The sequence below is a fragment of the Bombina bombina genome, chromosome 3, assembly GCF_027579735.1.
Source record: "Bombina bombina isolate aBomBom1 chromosome 3, aBomBom1.pri, whole genome shotgun sequence".
NCBI classification, from domain to species: Eukaryota; Metazoa; Chordata; class Amphibia; order Anura; family Bombinatoridae; genus Bombina; species Bombina bombina.
This window is the reverse complement of record NC_069501.1, coordinates 480,086,148-480,108,108: the sequence shown is the minus strand read 5'-3', so window position 1 is coordinate 480,108,108 and position 21,961 is coordinate 480,086,148. Positions and strand designations below refer to the sequence as shown.

At 37.5% G+C, this 21,961-nt stretch overlaps 1 protein-coding gene across 2 annotated transcripts in view; it reads left to right on the top strand.

The window, feature by feature from the left end:
- Positions 1-1,582: 1,582 nt before the first annotated feature.
- MRM1 (mitochondrial rRNA methyltransferase 1) overlaps positions 1,583-21,961 on the top strand; it is a 32,076-nt gene continuing 11,697 nt past the window's right edge. The window contains exons 1-5 of one of the 2 annotated variants that reach the window (XM_053706815.1): positions 1,583-1,680; positions 11,023-11,856; positions 15,636-15,729; positions 16,695-16,812; positions 18,814-18,933. In XM_053706815.1, the coding sequence (XP_053562790.1) occupies positions 11,057-11,856; positions 15,636-15,729; positions 16,695-16,812; positions 18,814-18,933 (1,132 nt within the window). In that variant the 5' untranslated portion in view covers positions 1,583-1,680; positions 11,023-11,056. The remainder of the gene's footprint in view (positions 1,681-11,022; positions 11,857-15,635; positions 15,730-16,694; positions 16,813-18,813; positions 18,934-21,961) is intronic. The other variant, XM_053706816.1, reaches the window with a different exon arrangement.

The window sequence follows — 21,961 nt, the reverse complement described above, 5'->3', positions numbered from 1 at the left end:
TCTCTCTCCCCCTCTCTTTTGCGCTCTCTCTCTCTCTCCCCCTCCCCCTCTTTTGCGCTCTCTCCCACTCTTTTGCGCTCTCTCTACCCCTCTTTTGCGCGCTCTCTCTCCCCCCTTTCTCTTGCGCTCTCTCTCCCCCTCTCTTTTGCTCTCTCTCTCTCCGCCCTCTCTTTTGCGCTCTCTCTCACCCCTCTCCTTTGCGCTCTCTCTCTCCCCCTCTCTTTTGCTCTGTCTCTCTCTCCTTTTTTTTGCTCTCTCTCTCCATCCCTCTCTTTTGCTCTCTCTCCATCCATCTCTTTTGCTCTCTCCCCCTCTCTTTTGCTCTCTCTCTCCCCCCTCTCTTTTGCTCTATCTCTCCCCCTCTCTTTTGCTCTGTCTCTCCCCCTCTCTTTTGCTCTGTCTCTCTCCCCTCTCTTCTGCTCTTTCCTATCTCTTTTTGTCTCTCCCCCTCTTTTTCTATTTCTCTCCCCTCTATGTTGCGCCGACCACACCCAGCCACGCCCCCGACCATGCCCGGTCCCGCCCGGCCACTTTCACGGTTCCGTCCACACCCCCGCCCGGCCATGCCCACTTTCGCCACAAACAGCATGGATTGTCAGGTAAGGTCAGGTGTTTTTGTCCTCGTGCTGTCTCTACTGCGCATGACAGCTTCGGACAAACACACTTGGCCTTTTATATAATAGGATAGGTCTCATAGGTTTGTTGCTATAGCACTTTTAACTTTACATCTCATTAAAATCTATGGGCATTACATTTTGCCATTCAACCTTGTCATTCCACAGAAATCAGCAATAACCTCACATAATCTTATTTTCAGAATATGTTACTGTACACAGGGAATATATCTGGTAAATATCTTCTTGATATGTCTCATAGTTTTATTGCTATAATACTTTAAACTTTACATCCCATTAAAGTCTATGGGCATTCCATTTTGTCAATCACCCTGGTCATTCCATGGAAAGTAGCTATAATCCCACATAAATAATCTACCTTTCAGAATATGTTACTGTATCTGGGGAATATATCTGGTAAATATATCCTTTATATGTCTCATATGTTTGTTGCTATAGCACTTTTAACTTTACATCTCATAAAGTATATGGGCATTCCATTTTGTCATTCAACCTTGTCATTCCATAGAAATCAGCAATAATCCCACATAATCTTATTTTCAGAATATGTAACTTTTTATGTAGTTTTATTGCTAGAATATTTTAAATTTTACATCCCATTAAAGTCTAGGGGTATTCTATTTTATCATTATCTTTTGTCATTCCTTTTAGTACATCCCATTTGAAATTGTAATCCCTCAAAAATATTGTGCATAATTATAAACGTTTATTATGTACAACTGTTTTCTTTTAAATATAAATGAAGAGAAGGTGAAGTAATATTTGCATTACTATGGTCAATATTCCTTCATTCTGTGTTTACACTTGAAGTAAATTGACAGGTTTGGTATAAAATTTGTTTCCATCAAAACATGATCCAAATCTAAACTAAATTTAAGAGCTTTATATATTAACATTTTCTGTTTATTACAAGGATAACAGTTGCTGCAAAATAATATTCTTCCAACAGCAGGGGGCAGCACTACTTTGTATTGCCTCTGTGATGCTGAGAGAGATCTAAATACTATTCAGGAAGTGGAACTTGGTGCACACGTGAGTAACAGAGGTTAGTAGGATTTTTTTCTAAATATATTAAATTATAAGATCTTTGATCGCCGATCCTGTCGGTAGTTGCATAAAACAATGCACACTGAATTTTAAAATAGGAATGTGAAATGTGCTTAAAAACACATATAGTTTAAAGCACACAAAGCACTTGTTAGTATCACTTCTTTCTTATCGTTCTGAAGGTGACAGCAATTAGTCCAGTGCTGTACAAAAAAAGGCTATTATGTCACATGATAAAGGAGTAACAGGCTTCACATAGTAATGTATTTACAGATATCAACATGACACACGGTACCTCAACAGAAAAGCTATTGCCTTACACATATTGTTATCCTTAAAGGGACAGTATACACCAATTGTCATATAACTGCATGTAATAGACACTACTATAAAGAAGAATATGCACAGGTACTGATAAAAAATCAAGTATGAAACCTTTTAAAAGTGTACTTAGAAGCTCCCAGTTTAGCACTGTTGGTGAGGCTAGGCTGGGACACCCACTGAAAGGGGCTGAGCAGACCCTCCCCCCATATGAAAAGACGCAAAATGGAATCTGTAGACATCAGTATACATCTAAAACGTTGGGACTTGGTTAGGAGTCTGAAATTCAGCACAATATTATTTAGAAATAATCAAAACTATACATTGTTACAAAAACACTCAGATGGGCTATATAAATAGATCATCTACAAAACATTTATGCAAATAAAAATTTAGTGTACAATGTCCCTTTAAAGATGCATTATAGTGGGGTAAAAAACGCTCTAATTTGTTAGCGCATGTAATTTTACCACTATCAATGTATGTATATGTAATCATGTACTGTACAGCAGTATATGTATATTTGTGTGGGTGCCTGTATGTGTTTGCACATGTTAAAGGGACAGTAAAGTCGTCAAAATTAAATGTTAATGATTTAGATATAACATGCAATTTTAAAATACTTTCCAATTTACTTCAATCTAATTTGCTTTGTTCTCTTGTTATTCTTTGTTTAAAAGCATATGCACATATTCTCAGCAGCAGCTATGCTGCAGCTGATTGTTTGTTTTTTTTGTCTTATTGGCTCACCATATGTGTTAAGCTAGCTCTCAGTAGTGCATTACTGCTCCTTCAATAAAGGATTCTAAGAGAATAAAGCAAAGTTGATAGACGTAATTTGGAAAATTGTTAAACGTGGTATGCACTATATGAATCACAAAATAAGAAATGTTGGTATCATGTCCCTTTAAAATATAAAAAAGGTGGTGTGGTATCAAAGTAAATGGGGAGTTTTTATGGAGCCTAGATACCCCACTATCTGAAAACTTCACCAGCTGCCACAGAAGGGCACTGGAGGACTTCATTTGAAAAACACTCCAAGCATTTAGGAAAGGGCTTCCCAACTTTTTCTGGACCAAGAAACACTACAAGACAAATATTTTTAACTTAAAGGGACACTTAACCCAAATGTTTTTCTTTCGTGATTCAGATAGAGCATGCAACGTTCTAATTTGCTCCTATTATCAATTTTTCTTCGTTCTCTTGCTATCTTTATTTTAAAAAACACTGGACAGAGCTTGTTTATTGGTGGGTGAATGTATCCACCAATCAGCAAGAACAACCCAGGTTGTTCACCAAAAATGGGCCGTTATCTAAACTTACATTCTTGCATTACAAATAAAGATACCAAGAGAATGAAAAAAAATTGATAATAGGAGTAAATTAGAAGTTGCTTAAAATTGCATGCGTTATCTAAATCACAAAAGAAAAAATTTGGGTTCAGTGTCCCTTTAAATTACTTTTAACTTAAAGGGACATGAAGCCCAAAATGGTTCTTTAATGATTCAGATATAGATTTTAAACAACTTTGAAATGTACTACTATGATCAAATTTGTCTTCTTTTCTTGATGTCCTTTGTTGGAGGAGCAGCAATGCATTACTGGGAGCTAGCTGAACACAGGTGAACCAATGGTAAGAAGCATATATGTGCAGCCACTAATCAGCAGCAGAAGTACATTGCTGATTCCTGAGCCTACCTAGGTATGCTTTTCAACAATGGATACCAAGAGAACTAAACAAATTAGATAATAGATGTAAATATGAAAGTTGTTTAAAACTGTATTCTCTATCTGAATCATGGAAATTTAATTGTGACTTTGTTGTCCTTTTAATTGATGAGTTTCCTTGTATGTATAAAACATTTCTGTCAGGTTGCCATTTAATAATTTATAAGTCAAGTCTAAACGTTTCAAAACAAATAAACATCCTTTTTACTGCAATGATTATTCAATAGCCAAACTCCACCTACCATTTGCCTTATTTGGAGAAGCCACTCTGGGCTTTAGCCTGCAGGCAAGAAGGTTTGCCATGGTCATAATGCTAGTATAAAACCCCCCATAATTTTATCATTATTGACCTTACAAATCTATGTATTTAGCCCCTTATTGACAGGCTGTTTCATGTCGTCCTGAAAACACAGTAACAACGTTAGGATGGCATGGAATGTCCTAAGTTCTGTGGCCCCAATGCTCCCCCCCCCCCGTTATAAGTACTTACCCGCTTGGATCCGACACAAGGACTTGCCTGGCAACTCAGGTAGTCCCCTAAGATCCAGTTGGCGCTGTAGGAGTCACGTGATCGCAGTAACAACCAATCACTGATATTATGTTGGAATCATTGAATATATACATGCTAACATATATACATGCATACATCAATAGTAATACAATTATATGATCTAACAAGTCAGGTGTTTTTTTCACTATAATAGCTTTTGAAGGATGCCAAAATGTGTAAAGTCATACATGTAGCTATAAATACAGTACACTATGATACACATACATAAACAATTATATTCCTTGTGCATACAGGTATACCTCACTTTACAGCGCTTCGCTAAATACAACGCTTTGTGGCACTGAAGTTCAACCTCCAAGGATTTTGAAACAGTGCTGTAATCATCGTGATATTGCGAGAAACGTGACTGGCACCATTTTGTTATGCACAGTTCACTTTGTTTACAGCATTACAGTGCAATCTGTCTGGCAAATTTTGCTACAGTAATTGTCACTATTTTACAGTTACAGTATTTATTGAATACTAATTGAATACTGTGCTGTGCTAGTGTTAAACTAAACATAGCATTATTGCACCCCTAATATATGTTAGTTCAAACATGTTTTCAAGTTTTTAAATACACTGGCAGATGAAAAGAAAGCTAAAACTGTGTTGTTTCACTTTAAGGCGGTTTTCACTTTACAGCGGGGCTCCGGTCCCTAACCTGCTGTATGAGCGAAGTATACCTGTACTATAAACAAATAAGTCATTTGGAAACCTGACCGATTCTGACCCCACTTACAGCAATCAGGGCAGTGTTTCACAATTCCAGTCTTCAAGTACCCCTAACAGACCAGATTTTCATGATACTTCAACTAGAGCACAGGTGAAATAATCAGCTAATGGATGAGAGCAGGTTGGTAACCATGGTTACTGATCAGCTGATTATTTAATCTGTGTTCTAGTTCAGATATCATGAAAAGTTGGGCTGCTAGGGGTCCCTAGGACTGGATTTGAGAAACACTAATTTAACCCCTTAAGGACCGATAACGTACTTCCTCCAAAAAAATACAGTTAACGACAGAGGACGTACAGTGTACGTCGTCGGTCTTGGAAAGCGGTGGAAGCGATCCTGATCGCTTCCAGCCGCTTTCCTGTTATTGCAGTGATGCCTCGATATCGAGGCATCCTGCAATAAAAAATTGTACCCCTCCGATGCAGAGAGAGCCACTCTGTGGCCCTCTCTGCACCGGATATCGATGGCCGCAATCATTGGTGGGTGGGCGGCCATCGATGGCTTCTTTCAGTGAGAGGCGGGCGCGCACAGACGCATGCACGGGGGGCGGCAGGCGGGCTCGTGCACGGGGAGGGAGCAGGTGGGAACCGCTACACTACAGAAAAACATAATGTTAATAAGTGGGAGAAAGGGGGGAGGGAATGAATAAAAAAAGGATCTAAGGGATCTGGGGGGGGGGGGGGAAGCTACACTACAGAAAAAAATAAAATGTATTTTATTCTAAACTGGATACTGGCAGACAGCTGCCAGTACCCAAGATGGCTCCCAATTAGGTAGAGGGGGAGGGTTAGAGAGCTGTTTGGGGAGGGGATCAGGGAGGTTGGAGGCTAAGGGGGATCCTACACAGCAGCATATGCAAATATGCTTAAAAAAATAAATAAAATAAAAGATACCTTTTTATTTTAGTACTGGCAGACTTTCTGTCAGTACTTAAAATGGCGGGACAATTGTGGGGTTGGGGAGGGAAGAGAGCTCTTTGGGAGGGATCAGGGGGTCTGATGTGTCAGGTGGGAGACTGATATCTACACTAAAGCTAAAATTAACCCTGCAAGCTCCCTACAAGCTACCTAATTAACCCCTTCACTGCTAGCCATAATACACGTGTGATGTGCAGCGGCATTTAGTGGCCTTCTAATTACCAAAAAGCAATGCCAAAGCCATATATGTCTGTTATTTCTGAACACAGGGGATCCCAGAGAAGCATTTACAACCATTTGTGCTATAATTGCACATGCTGTTTGTAAATAATTTTAGTGAGAAACCTAAAGTTTGTGAAAAAGTTTGTGAAAAATGGAACAATTTTTTTATTTGATCGCATTTGGTGGTGAAATGGTGGCATGAAATATACCAAAATGGGCCTAGATCAATACTTTGGGTTGTCTACTACACTAAAGCTAAAATTAACACTAGAATCACACTACATGCTCCCTAATTAACCCCTTCACTGCTGGGCATAATACACGTGTGGTGCACAGTGACATTTAGCGGCCTTCTAATTACCAAAAAGCAACACCAAAGCCATAAATGTCTGATATTTCTGAACAAAGGGGATCCCAGAGAAGCATTTACAACCATTTATGCCATAATTGCACAAGTTGTTTGTAAATATTTCAGTGAGAAACCTAAAGTTTGTGAAAAAGTGAACACATTTTTTTTATTTGATCGCATTTGGCGGTGAAATGGTGGCATGAAATATACCAAAATGGGCCTGGATCAATACTTTGGGATGTCTTATAAATATATATATATATATATATATATATATATACGTCAAGGGATATTCAGGGATTCCTGAAAGATATCAGTGTTCCAATGTAACTAGCGCTAATTTTGAAAAAAGTGGTTTGGAAATAGCAAAGTGCTACTTGTATTTTTTCCCTATAACTTGCAAAGAACATGTAAACATTGGGGTATTTCTAAACACAGGACAAAATTTAGAAACTATTTAGCATGGGTGTTTTTTGGTGGTTGTAGATGTGTAACAGATTTTGGGGGGTCAAAGTTAGAAAAAGTGTATTTTTTTCCATTTTTTCCCCTCATATTTTATAATTTTTTATAGTAAATTATAAGATATGATGAAAATAATGGTATCTTTAGAAAGTCCATTTAATGGCGAGAAAAACTGTATATAATATGTGTGGGTACAGTAAATGAGTAAGAGGAAAATTACAGCTAAACACAAACACAGCAGAAATGTAAAAATAGCCTTGGTCCCAAACGGACAGAAAATGGAAAAGTGCTGTGGTCATTAAGGGGTTAAAGGGACACTGAACCCAAATTTTTTTCTTTCGTGATTCAGATAGAGCATGACATTTTAAGCAACTTTCTAATTTACTCCTATTATCAATTTTTCTTCATTCTCTTTGTATCTTTTTTTAAAAGCAAGAATGTAAGTTTAGATGCCGGCCCATTTTTGGTGAACAACCTGGGTTGTTCTTGCTGATTGGTGGATAAATTCACCCACCAATAAACAAGGGCTGTCCAAATAAAGATAGCAAGAGAACAAAGAAAAATTGATAAAAGGAGTAAATTATAAAGTTGCTTAAAATTGCATGCTCTATCTGAATCACAAAAGGAAAAAAAAATGGGTTCAGTGTCTCTTTGCAGCAATCTAGGGCAGTTTCCTTATGAATGGAAGAAATTGCTATATGAATTTTAGTCATTTCTAATTCTGAGCGTGTCCCATTTTGAATGTTAATATTTTTATTATAAGTACCATTACAAGAAACATTATTATAATAATATCTATAGCACTGGTTTTCAAACCTGTCCTCAGGCCTCCCCCAACAGGCCAGGTTTTCAGGGTTACCTTGGATGAAAATAATAAGGTTAACTAATCAGCTGATTATTTCACCTGTGCTCAGTTCAGTTATCCTCAAAATGTGGCCTGTTAAAGAGGCTTGAGGACAATATTAATTTTCAGTCATTTTCTAGAAATATTTTGCTATAGCATGGGCTATAAATCCAAAAACAACTGTGCACATCTTCTCTAATTTAGATTTTTGGCATCTTTCAGTAATAGATAAATATCTCTAATATTTGTTAGGTAAGGTCGGGCAGACTTGCTGGGCCTATGGCTCTTATCTGCCGTCAATATCTATGTTTCTATCTCATTCCCATAGGGTTGCCACCTTGGTCATGTTTTCCTCAACACTTATGAGTTACACATGGTGCAGCGTGCGCAGAGGGGAACATGAATTGTGCTGCTGGACAGCACAAAAATAGTGACTCTGGACTTCACTATTCATGTTCCTTCCTGCACACCCTGCAGCATGTGTAACTCATAAGTATCCAGGAAAACATGGCCGAGGTGGAAACCCTAAATTCCCACCATAATTCAATATTGGACCTTAGATATTACTTGGAGGGCACAGAGCAGCACTTGAAGAGAAGCGGGAATCCTGTTGGTCTAATCACATGTAGACAAAAACATGTAGCAAGTGGAATCTGTAACTCACCTGTAGAGAAAAAACCCAAATTTTTTCTTTTGTGATTCAGATAGAGCATGCAATTTTAAGCAACTTTCTAATTTACTTCTATTATCAATTTTTCTTCATTCTCTTTCTATCTTTATTTGAAAAAGAAGGCATCCCAGCTAAGGAGCCAGCAAATTTTTGGTTCAGGACCATGGACAGCACTTGTTTATTGATGCTTCCCAATCAGCAAGGACAACCCAGGTTGTTCACCAAAAATGGGCTGGCATCTAAACTTACATTCTTGCATTTCAAATAAAGATACCAAGAGAATGAAGAAAATTTGATAATAGGAGTAAATTAGAAAGTTGCTTAAAATTCCATGCTCTATCTGAATCACGAAAGAAAAATTTTGGGTTCAATGTCCCTTTAATCATTACAGCCATTTGGTGCTGGCAAAGTTAAAGGGAGATGTAGCCCAATTTTTTCTTTGATGATTCAGATGAGAGCATACAATTTTAAACAACTTTCCACTTCTGTTATCTTATTTGCTTCCTTTTCTTGATATCCTTTGTTAAAAAGCATACCTAGGTAGGTTCAGGAGTAACAATGGACTACTGGGGGCTAGCTGCTAATTAGTGGCTGCACATATATGCATCTTGTCATTGGCTTACCGGTATGTTTACTACCGGTAGTGCATTACTACTCTTTCAACAAAAGATACCAAGAGAATGAAGTACATTTGAAAGTTGTGTAAAATTGTATTCTCTATTTGAATCATTTAAATAAAAAAAGTTTCATATCCCTTTTAAGAAACAGCAATAGAGGAGATAATTCTGTATTAGAAACTGTACTGTAAATAAACCTTTCATGGGATTGTGTAACATATTTATCTTGTGTCTGTTTCTAAAAACAAAAAGGATTTGTTTCTTCTTTCATGATTCAGATAGCACATGTAATTTTAAACATTTTTACTTCTATTCTCTAATTTGCTTTGTTCTCTTGGTATTTTATGTTGAAAAGAATACCTAGGTAGGCTTGAGAGCTGGGAGCTAGCTGCTCTTTGGTGGCTGCTCATATACACTTGTTGTCATTGGCTGCCTTAAAGGGACACTGAACCCAATTTTTTTTCTTTTGTGATTCAGATAGAGCATGCAATTTTAAGCAATTTTCTAATTTACTCCTATGATCAATGTTTCTTCGTTCTCTTGCTATCTTTATTTGAAAAAGAAGGCATCTAAGCTTTTTTTTTTTCTTTGTTCAGAACTCTGGACAGCAGTTTTTGATTGGTGGATGAATTTATCCACCAATCAGCAAGGACAACCTAGGTTGTTCACCAAAAGCGGGCCGGCATCTAAACTTACATTCTTGCATTTCAAATAAAGATACCAAGAGAATAAAGAAAATGTGATAATTGGAGTAAATTAGAAAGTTGCTTAAAATTGCATGCTCTTTCTGAATCACGAAAGAAAAAATTTGGGTTCAGTGTCCCTTTAAAGACGTGTTCAGCTAACATTCAGTATAGGATACCAAGCTAAATTGAAAATAGAAGTAACTTAGACAACAATTGTATGATGTATCTAAATCTTTAAAGAAACATTTTGGGTTTCATATCCCTTTAAAGTCAAAATTTAAAGTAAAAGGACCATTACAGTCGAAAAATTACATGCAATATTTCGTTAGAGCATATAATTTTGTTCCCAAAAGTACCTCCACTGGTACCCCTAATAGTTAAGTTTTTTTAAATTCAGTTAAAGGGACATAAGTGTTAATATAAATACTGATTTGATTATTTTTTTATTTATAAAGACTTTATAACCTTAATTCTTAGGTTAGAAGAGAGAAGGGAAAGATGGGATACGATAGAAACCTTCAAGTATATTGAAAGATTTAATAAAGCTGAGTTTGAAACGTTTCACAAAAAGAGCAAAACCAGAGCAAATGATGATTTCAAGTTGAAGGGTAGTAGGTTCAGAGTAATTTGCGAGAAGGGATGTTGCGACTCATGGAAAAAATTTCCAATAGAGTTTGTAAGAACAAAGACTGTAATGGAATTAAAAATGCTTGGTATATGCATAAAGCCACCCTAAGGGGTATATTTATCATAGTGCAAGCGGACATGATACTATGTAGCGTATCATGTCTGCTGCACATCAATAAATGCTGTCGGCATTTATCATTGCACCAGCAGTTCTTGTGAACTGCTGATGCAATGCCGCCCCCTGCAGATTTGCAGCCAATCGGCCGCTAGCAGAGAGTGTCAATCAACCCGATCGTATTCGATCAGGTTGATTTCTGACCGCGGCCTCAGAGCAGGCGGATAAGTTATGTCTTTAGACCGCTGCTTCATAACTTCTGTTTCCAGCGAGCCTGAAGAGGCTCGCATGGAAACAGGGGCAGTAAGCTCCATTCAGAGCTTGATAAATCGGCCACTAAGGCTTAATTAATTAAAGCGGACTTCTTTGGACCTTAATCTATATGTATCCCCTGTAGAGAAACAAAAACAAAAAAACAGGACAAATGATTGAATTCTGTTGTGAAGTGTTGACTCACACTATTACAAAAATGATAATATATTGTTTTTTTATATAGGTTATGCACACGCTTTCAGAAGATAAGGAACAGGATGATCCCTGTGGGAATAACACGTTACCATCAACAAATTCTTCAGAAGATACAGTTAGATTGGAGGCATTATCTGGCTGTGGTCAGATATTTTACTACAAAAGATTCTTCACCATCGTTACTATTATCAGATGATTATATGGGTCTTAAGAAGGAGAAATCAAATCAGGTCAATGCTAAAGAACATGTAGATACTGAATATCCTTATCAGGAACCACCGAAGTCCACAAAATCACCAAGAGACAGGAAAAGTTTTTTCTCAAAGAAAAGTGCACAGTTTGTGAATGATGGTTCCAACCCATCCCAGGAAAGTGTAAGGTCAGAATTCAGGAAACTGAGAGATGATGACTTCTCCAAATACAATAGAAAGTCAGTAAGTGGAAGAAAAGTTTTTGAAAGAAGCAAAGGTTCAGAAATTCTTTTCGGAGTTGCTCCTTGTTACCTTGCACTGACAAAGTGTAGGCGAAATATACTGCAACTGTTTCTGAAGTCAACTCGCAGTCAACAGAGGTCAGAAATTCAGGAAATTTGTCAGAAAGCTGAGGCTGCAGGATTACATGTTAATTTTGTTTCCCGGAAGTCACTTGACGGCCTCTGTGAGGGTCGTGTGCATCAGGGTGTGTGCTTAGAGGTAACACCTCTAAAATATTCTGACTACATAGAAAATGAATGTATTTCCCAGGACAAACATGTTTTGTATCTTGCTTTGCATGGAGTATATGATCCTATGAATCTCGGGGCAGTTCTTAGATCTGCTTATTTTTTGGGAGTCAACAAAGTAGTTGTAAGTAAAAAGAACAGGTAAGGACAAAAAAATAGAAAAAAATAAGCATTATGGATGTACTCAATTCTGCCTCTTTGTATGTTCTTGTATGTTGTAACATTCCTCTTTTAAAATAATTTTAATGTGTTATCCCTGCAGTCCATATTTAGCAGTTCTGTGTTCTCATTGCTGATTGACTCAAATTAGTATAATGAAAGAGCAGGTATCCATTTTAATTTAAAGGTTGGTCACCCAGTTGGTATGGAATGAGGAGATGTTTACAAGACGCGCACATTTTGGACTAGTCACCAATTTGGAGTGTCCTGAATGTTTTGCACCTAGTGTAATCTGCCCATTTGGTATTCTTCTTTGAATTGAATCACTTTCATGTCATTAAATGTGTAGATACATATACGTTGTGGCTGGGTCTGTTTTGGAACTTTGAAGCTAAAAATAGTGCTGTGAAAGAACTTTACCTGTGGTAATTTACACTGAATGTGGTGCAAAGAAGCGTCTTCATTCCACTCAAAGAATTGTAGCTACACACAGTCTGCTCGTTTTAACTTTATTTTCTATAATGTTAGTGCTGATGTCTTAATTATAACAAGCATTACTGGAAAATTGGTTTAAATGTGATTGCTATTATTATGAGAAAGAAACGCGGCACTGAATACAGTATCATTTCATAATTATCAAGCACACTATAAAAAGAAAATGAAGTGATACTTAGTATGACAAACACTCATCCCTTCTTTAGTTGTTGGGCTTTTTTTCTGTCTGGAAAAACCATGTATCTACTGAATATACTAATGTTAAAGGGATAGAGAGGTTAAAAATTAAATGTGCATGGGAGCATTTCAATTTGAAATATTAGCATTTTTGCAATATACTTTCACTAATCAAAATGCTTCTAGTAAAAGCTATTACTGTTTCTTCAGTGGCATACGCACATATCCTTTGAGGGCCAGTGCTCCAATATTCAAACACAATTGGGCCTATTTATCAAAGGTCTTGCGGACCTGATCCGACAGTGTGGATCAGGGCCGCAAGACCTGCTGAATTCGGAGAGCAATACGCTCTCCGTATTCAGCATTGCATCAGCAGCTCACAAGAGCTGCTGGTGCAACGCCGCCCCCTGCAGACTCGCGGCCAATCGGACGCCAGCAGGGAGGTGTCAATCAACCCGATCGTACTCGATCGGGTTGAATTCCGGCGATTCCTGTCCGCCGCCTCAGAGCAGGCGGACAGGGTTATGAAGCAGCGGTCTTTAGACTCGCCAGAAACACGGGCCCACAAGCTCCTTTCGGAGCTTGATAAATGGGCTCCCATGCCTGTTCAGAGAGCTGGCTGTGCTGTGTATTGCTTCTGAAGACGTAATTTGTGTCATACAAGCTGCTAGCTATCTAAAAAATGTTATTGTTTGAATACTGATGCATGGGCTCTCACCGGATATATCTATGTAAACCTCAAAAAAAACAGTAATGCCTTTTATTAGAAGGATTTTTGCTAATTCAAGTATGTTGCAAAATATACTATTTAAAATTGAAATGCATCCATGCACATTTCATCTTTGACCTTTCTATCCCTTTAAGGGCTGGATTACAAGTAGAGCGCTATTTAAAGTGAAGGGCCATTTTGATGAATTAGTGCCCGGTTTTTAATAATCCTATTAAAAACAAGGGCACTTTAATTCATCAAAATTGACATTTCACTGTTTACTTCAAAAACTTACCTTTTAATCCTGGCAGCCGCACCAGCGATTCCCACGGCTGTCGGAATCCTCTGCAGACGTCAGAAATGACGAATCTGGCTTCCTCCAATCACAGCTTCCCCCCGGGGGAATCTTGGCCTGCTGCAACGCTGTGATTGGAGGAAGCAGGATTCGTCATTTTGGACCCGCAAAGACGACTTGCGATGGGCGGAGGAAGTGCTGGAGCGGCTGCCAGGATTAAAAGGTAAGTTTTTGAAGAAAACAGTGAAATGTCAATTTTGATGAATTAAAGTGCCCTTGTTTTTAATAGGTTTATTAAAAACTGGGCACTAATTCATCAAAATGGAGCTTCACTTTAACGCTCCCGCTCAAGCGTTAACTGTGCTAGAAGTAAGCTTTTTTTGCTTGCGTCAAGTTGCACTCATATTACAAGTTGAAAGTTAATTGTTTACACTTGCGCTCTAACCCGACACATGTAAAAAGACAAACTTACAATTTTGCTTTGTACACTATTTTGTACTTTTAAACTACTGTTGGGATCCAAAAGTGATCCCCTATTTTTCAGTTGCCTTCTTTGAAGTTACTAAGATCAAGATAGGGCCCAAAAGTGACCCAATGTGCCAGTTAGAAGGCTTCGCTACAGAATCTATATATAAAAAAAAATATATTAATCCGAGGTTTTTCTTTTTAAGTGCCACTTAAAGGGACAGTCTACACCAGAATATTTATTGTTTTAAAAGATAGATAATCCCTTTATTACCCATTCCCTAGTTTTGCAGCATAACCAACACGGTTATATTAATACACTTTTTACCTCTGTGATTACCTTGTAGCTAAGCCTCTGCAAACTGCCCCTTATTTCAGTTCTTTTGACAGACTTGCATTTTAGCCAATTAGTGTGGGCTCCTAGGAACTCCACATGCGTGAGCACAGTGTTATCTATATGAAACACATGACCTAACACCATCTAGTGGTGAAAAACTTTCAAAATGCCCTGAGCTAAGAGGCGGTCTTCAAGGTCTTAGAAATTAGCATATAAACCGCCTAGATTTAGCTTTCAACTAAGAATAACAAGAGAACAAAGCAACATTGGATGATGGAAGTAAATTGGAAAATTGTTTAAAATGACATGCCCTAGCTGAATAATGAAAGTTTGTTTTGGACTAGACTGTCCCTTTAAGAGTTACAGGTTTAATGCTAGCCTTCTCGGTCGCTTGTAATTTATAAATTTATCTGTGTTATAAACTTTCTTTTTTGCTGTTTATACCTACATGTGAAATTCCTGTACTATGCTGCATATATTTCTTTTTGTATGATTATGTAGCATTTCGCTATTCGTCTGTACTTTCTTATTAATGGTAAACCTCAATAAAAAATATTTAAAAAAAAAAAAAGAGTCAGGCAAAAACACTGTTGGCCAGATCGCAAGTGGAGCGCTAAATATCACTTCACTGAGTAATACCAGCGCACGCTAATATACTGTATATGTATTGTATATGCTTATATACATGTATATATTTATGTATTAATGTTAATATGTGTATATACACATATTAACATTAACACATTAAATAAATATATATGTATATAGTCATATAGATATATATTTAATGGGAACACACAGTTCCCATAGACCACATTGTAAAGGCACTTTTCAGTGCCATTTCTTTTCTATCACCCCACACCTGCCAACTTTACCCTCCAAAATACTGCCTAGTGCAGTTATTTTATAAAAACATAAAGGTGCTGCTATCTTTATTTTTTAATAAAATACACTACACAGTATTTTGGGGGAATATGGGGCACATTTATAAAAGAAACCAGAGATCTGATCTCTGATTCATTTTAAAAGCACTAATTGTTTTTGCAAGCTCGTGGTAGCAATAACCAGCCTCTTGTAATGGCTGGTTATTTATCGCGTGCCTGCAAATTTGCCCGTTTGCAGGTGTGCGATAATTTAGTGCTCCACTTGTAATCTAGCCCTGTATCATAAAAAAGGTTATATTTATTAATATTGAAAACTTCTTTTTTATGAATCTCTGTTTTATTAATTTACATATATTTGTGTTAATGTATTTATTTATTCATTTCATTATTTTACCGCAGCTGTTCCCTCACTCCAGTCGTCAGCAAAGCCAGCGCTGGTGTCATGGAAGTCTTTGAAGTGTTTGGGATTGAAGACCTGGCAGCTTTTCTTCAGGTAATATACAACTATACAAGTTTTAAAGGGATACTAAACATAATTGTTTCCTTCATGATTCAGAAAGAACATACAATTTTAAGCAACTTTCTAATTTTACTCCTTTTATGCATTTGTCTTTGTTCTCTTGCTATCTTTATAGCCAACACCAGAATTTGTGTTGTTGAAAAAAAGAATCCCTTTATTACCCATTCCCCAGTTTTGCATAACCAACACAGTTATAATAATACCCATTTTACCTCTGTAATTACCTTGTATCTAAGCTTCTGCTGACTACCCCCTTATTTCAGTTCTTTTGACAGACTTGAATTTTAGCCAATCAGTGCTCACTCCTAGGTAACTTCATGTGCATGAGCTCAATGTTATCTTTATGAAACACATGAACTAATGCCCTCTAGAGGTCAAAATGCATTCATATTAGAGGCAGTCTTCAAGGTCTAAGAAATTAGTATATAAACCTACTAGGTTTAGCTTTCAACTAAGAATACCAAGAGAACAAAGCAAAATTGGTGATAAAAGTAAATTGGGAAGTTCTTTAAAATCGCATGCCCTATTTAAATCATGAAAGGTTTTTTTGGACTTGACTGTCCCTTTAAGAGCTGGCCCATTTTTGGTTCAGTACCCTGGATAGCACTTGCTTATTGGGGGCTTCATTGGCTAGTGGATAAGAGGTGGAAACGTCACCTCATTAAAAATAGCGTTCTGCTGTGGGAGGCCTGAGGCACTCAGTGCGGCATACGCTGCAGGCTTTATTTGTAGCGCTGGTAGATACTAGCTTTTCAAAAACGCCTGAACAAATACATTTCTCTATAAGCCACACACACAAAAACGTTAAAGCTACAAGCATTATAGATCTCTCTGCTTAGCTGTGTTTAAGAGTGAGTCTTTAACTCCAGTAGTTCATTTTATTATATGTGTGTGTATCATTTTGTGCAATAACATTTTTGTATTTAATTGTTTTCCAGGAAAAATTAGAAAAAGGCTGGAAAGTTCTTGGGACTGTGAAACCGTCAGAGGATTGTGAAGTTCCAGTCTACAGTGTTTCTCAATATCAGATTAATTCTTCTTCTGTTCTTCTTTTAGGTAAAGACCATGGGGCGATTTATTATGGTGCGAGCGGACATGATCCGATATTGCGGATCATGTCCGCTACACATCGATAAATGCCGACAGCATACACTGTCGGCATTTATTATTGCACCAGCAGTTCTGGTGAAATGCTGGTGCAATTCCGCCCCCTGCAGATTCGCGGCCAAACCGCTAGCAGGGATTGTCAATCAACCTGATCGTATTCGATCGGGTTGATTTCTGTCCATCACCTCAGAGCAGGTGGAAATGTTATGGAGCAGCGGTCTTTAGAAACTTCTGTTTCCGGTGAGCAAACACGGGCATCAAGCTCCGTACGAAGCTTGATAAATATACCCCCATTTATTAAAAAATATTTCTATTTCATGTTATCTATATATACATAGAACATTTTTATTAACACATTTTATATGCTGTAAACATAATTTATTTACTAAATCTCATTTACATGAACATTTCTTCCATATTGGTAGTAAACGTGGATCATTATTATACTATTAATACATTTTACCTGTTCCATATACAGGAACACAACATGTATTTACACTTGTTTAGTACTGATAAGACTCTTGTGAATTGTAAATTACATGACAAAAGACTAGAGGCAGACTGATTTGGATCTTTAGCTGCCCGCAGAGACAGGCAACATTTTAGGGGTGTAGAATTTGTCTTATACATTCCTGAAGCTCTATAGTTTGGATATGCGTGCATCAGCCGATACAAAATTATTTTTTAGCATGTTTGCTTGTTCTTTGTTTTTTGTTTTCCATCTTTTTACTTCACTATATATATTTTTTTCATTGGAGTGAGCCAACATTAAATTGATTGTAACATATAACTTGATCGTTATGGGACAAATCAGTGTAACTTTGATATAAATCTAACCTCACTTTCATTTATGATTTTTTTTTTTTTTGCTCTTAAATAAAATTGCTTTTATAGCTTATCACTCCGATTTACTCAAAAAGCTCCTCCTCCCGGCAACGATCTACAATTTATTTCTTTCAGTGACGTTTCTTCATCTGACCAATTGATTTTCTGGCCTTTAGATGGCCAAGCCCTTACACAGCAGGCCCCATGGATCAATTGCAAAATGAATTGGTCAGATGACGAGACGTCACTGGGAAAAAAAAGAGTGTAGATCGTTGCAGGAGGAGGATGCGGTATGAGAAAATCAGAGTGATTAGCTATAAAAACACTTTAATTTAGAAGCGAAAAAAAAATCATGAATGAAAGTGGGATTAGATTTATATTATAGTTACAATGATTTGTCCCATAACAATCAAGTTTACAATCACTTTAAACACGTCTTGCTATTGTGTAATAATTCTGCTTGTCTCAATCTCTATAGAGAAGCCAAAAAAGCAAATTCAGTAACCTGCAAATGCTGCAAATTAAATAGCTGATTTAGGCAATTTAATAAAAAAATCTAGCTTACAAATTTTGCCTTTTCACCTTTCTAGGGAGTGCAGGACTAATTGCAACTGTTACACAAAATCAAGAGATGTTTAATGTGCCTTTAAAAGTAAATAAAACCATTGTCTTATGACTTTTTGGAAGGACATTCCAGTGAAGAAAAAAATTGCCTGATCTAATTAATTGTGTGTGTAATTTTTTCTCTACTGACTCTCAGGACTGTCTGTGTTAAACTCCAGCAAAGTGGCGGGGGCAAGGTTATGCAACTGGGCTGCTGATTGGCTCACCCTTTGCAGAGGTTAAACACAAAGAGTTAAGGGTCACTAGTGCAAAATTTGCATGTTCTAGCAAGTAGCAAATATTTTTTTTCCAGTAGAATGTCTCACTTATCTGTTTATATTTTGGTTCACTGTTTTTTTTACATAAGAATGGTCTTAGACAGGAAGAGAAGGGATATTATTTCATCTGATTTCAATCTGTCTCCTTTTGTCATGAAAATACGTTTTAGGCTATAGGGCCAAAATATAAAACTGTTGAAGTACAATAAGACACATTACAGTTCATCAATGTTTTATTTTGCAGGTAACGAAGGCTATGGCTTGCCAACAGAATTAAAGCATTTGTGCAGCAGCATGCTTACTATACCGTCTGCTAACGTGTTGCAACCTGGTATTGATTCATTGAATATATCTGTTGCTGCAGGTAAGAGGACTTTACATTGATTTATTCTCAAATGTCTCCTTTGAACCTTTGGCTACCAAGCCATTTCCCACCTTGGTGATAAGCTGGATTTGAGCTTTTTTTTTTTTAAATATATTTTTTTTAAACTTTTTTTTCCAGATCCCCAAGACTTCTACCGTTGGAAAGGATAGGACCTTTCCAACGGTGGGTCTTGGGGGTCTGAGATACAGGCTTCTAAGCAGCATGCCCCCATTTCCCTATATTGTCCATTGTTAATTTGAAATAAAGTTGCGCGGTGACGTCATCAAGTCATTGCGCATGACGTCACCGTGTGAATCGCGAAACCTCGGCAATGCCTCTCACTATTCAGGCCACATCGCTGGGGTGGGAGTAGGTGGGAGCCCCCAGAATGCCCTCAAGGTGGGTGAGTGCTAGCAACGGCTCTGAGCCGTTGTCAGCACCTGATTGGGACAATTTGCGGCGGCCCAGAGCCATTGTTAGCACTCAAAGGATTAAAATGAATCTTAAAAGAACAGTATATAATGCCATAGTATTAAGATTAAGAATTGGTCAAACTGTTTATCACAGAGGCAATGGAGTTTCGTCAGTATTCATGTTTTAAAGCCATTACTGTTCACAATAGGATTTACTCAGTTGTACCATATGTAATCCACTTATCTCATTAAAACATGTCTATAAATGTTGATAAATTATACACACCATCAGTTCATTTAAAATTACCTACAAAGGAAATGTATCCTATAACAATTTAGATTAATAGTTTTAGTTGTACAGAATCCGTCCCCTTGTTTGTTACAATTATATTTTTCTTATGTATATTGTGACATTATGTGAAGCAGATAACTAGTCATTTGTATTAAAGGGATATCAAACACACAATTTCTTCTTTCATGATTCAGATAGAGCACGTAATTTTAAGCAATATTTTCTTTTACTTCTATTATCAATTTTTCCTTGTTCTCTTGGTATCTTTTGTTTAAAAGCAGACATTCTTAGATGCAAGCCCATTTCTGTATGTATGGGGTACTTGTAAAGCGCGGCTAATCACCCGTAAGGGTCTCAAGGCGCTGCTCATTTTATCAACCTCGGAAGGATGAAAGGCTGAGTGGACCTCGTCGGGGATCGAACCTGCAACCCTCAGGTTGCTACAGTGCTCAGCCACAGTGCATTACTATCCATTCGCAGGAGCACTAGCTGGCAGCACAATTTCCTGCCATGTTGTGCTTCAGATGCCTACCTAGGTATCTCTTCAAAACAGAATATCATGGTAATAAAGCAAATTTGATCATAGAAGTGAATTTGAAACTTTTTTTTAAAATGGTATGCTCTGTCTGAATTACAAAAGAAAATGTTGGGGTTTCATATCCCATTAATAGCAAGGCAGTTAGAATATTTAGATCCTGGTCTATTCATCTAAAGGAAATTACAGAGGCAGTGTCCTCCACAGAAAAGATTTCCAGCCAGCTGGCATTATAAAGTAGCCAAGTAGGGGCAGTGCAATACTTTCTAATATAATATCATTCTGCTATCCAAAGCACAAATTAGTTGCATAATTCAACATAAATGTTTTTTCCTGTTCATGTGGTGGTTTCCGATGTAACTAAAGAGCAATGAATGTTTTTAAAACTTGTAATGTTTCTCCTCTCCCTATTTCATAATCTGTCTTGGTGTTTTAAGAGTCACCAGTGGTGGATGCCATGGTACTGGTTTTGGCAAAATGATCCACTACGGTACCTCCAATAAGAATCCAATAGATTGCAAGGTTTCATTGTGAAATTTGCTTTTAGGTGATCTATTCTTCCTTCCTTCCCTGTTAAGTTACTCAAGCAGTGATCTTTATTTTGTGATGATATTTTGGACAAGATTACTCTTATCCAATAAACCAATCTCTTTATTTGTAACTGCAATTGATGCATTTCACTTAAAGGGACATTAAACCCCAAAAAAATTCTTTCATTATTCAGATAGAGAATACAATTTAAAAAAAAAGTTTCCAATCTACTTCTATTATAAATTTGCTTTGTTCTCATGATATTATGTGTTGAAGAGATACCAAGGTAGGTAGCATGCACAAGCCTGAAGAAATACATCATAGGAAATAGTGCTGCCATCTAGTGCTCCTGCTAATGTATAACATTGTTGCAAAACTGCTTCCATATAGTGCTGCAGACGTGCACACTCATGAGCTTACATCCCTGCTTTTCAACAAAGGATAACAAAATGCGAAGAAAATTTGATAACAGAAGTAAATTTAAAAGTTGTTTAAAATTGTTAAAGAAAATAAATTGGGTTTTATGTTCCTTTAACAGTAAGGACTTTGGATTTTGTAGTTAAGGCATGGTGAGTACTAAAGCTGAAAATCTGGTCAACTAGCAGTACCTCAAAGTACAAGCTAGGGAGCGTAATTATTTTAAAGGAACATGCAAACGTAGACCAAAGTCAAATAGTATAGTATTACTCAGACACTATATCAGCTTTTTGGACAGGATGCTAGAGGGAGTTGCTTGTTCATTAGAATGGTGCCAATATATTAAATCAGTGTCAGCTGCTGAATGCAAAGGTGGTCATGTGACCCAGAGATTGGCTTGTCAGAAACATAGAGGCACATATATAATCTTTCAGGACTTGAAACAGTGACAGCAAGATGTTGGTATAGAGTAAAGAGAGAATAGTTCTGGTAGACAGCCAAAAACCTCATTCATCATGTTCAGTAATAACATTTTATTATTGACTAGTCCAAAAGTCTGTACAGGGGCCAATTGTTTTAAATACCGCGGTACCTTGCTCCCTCTCTCTCCCCCTCTCTTTTGCTCTCTCTCTCCCCCCCCTCTCTTTTGCTCTCTCTCTCTCCCTCCCTCTCTCTCCCCCTCTCTCTTTTGCTCTCTCTCCCCCTCTCTTTTACGCTCTCTCCCCCTCTCTTTTGCTCTCTCTCCCCCTCTCTTTTGCTCTCTCTCCCCCTCTCTTTTGCTCTCTCTCCCCCCTCTTTTGCTCTCTCTCCCCCTCTCTTTTGCTCTCTCTCCCCCTCTCT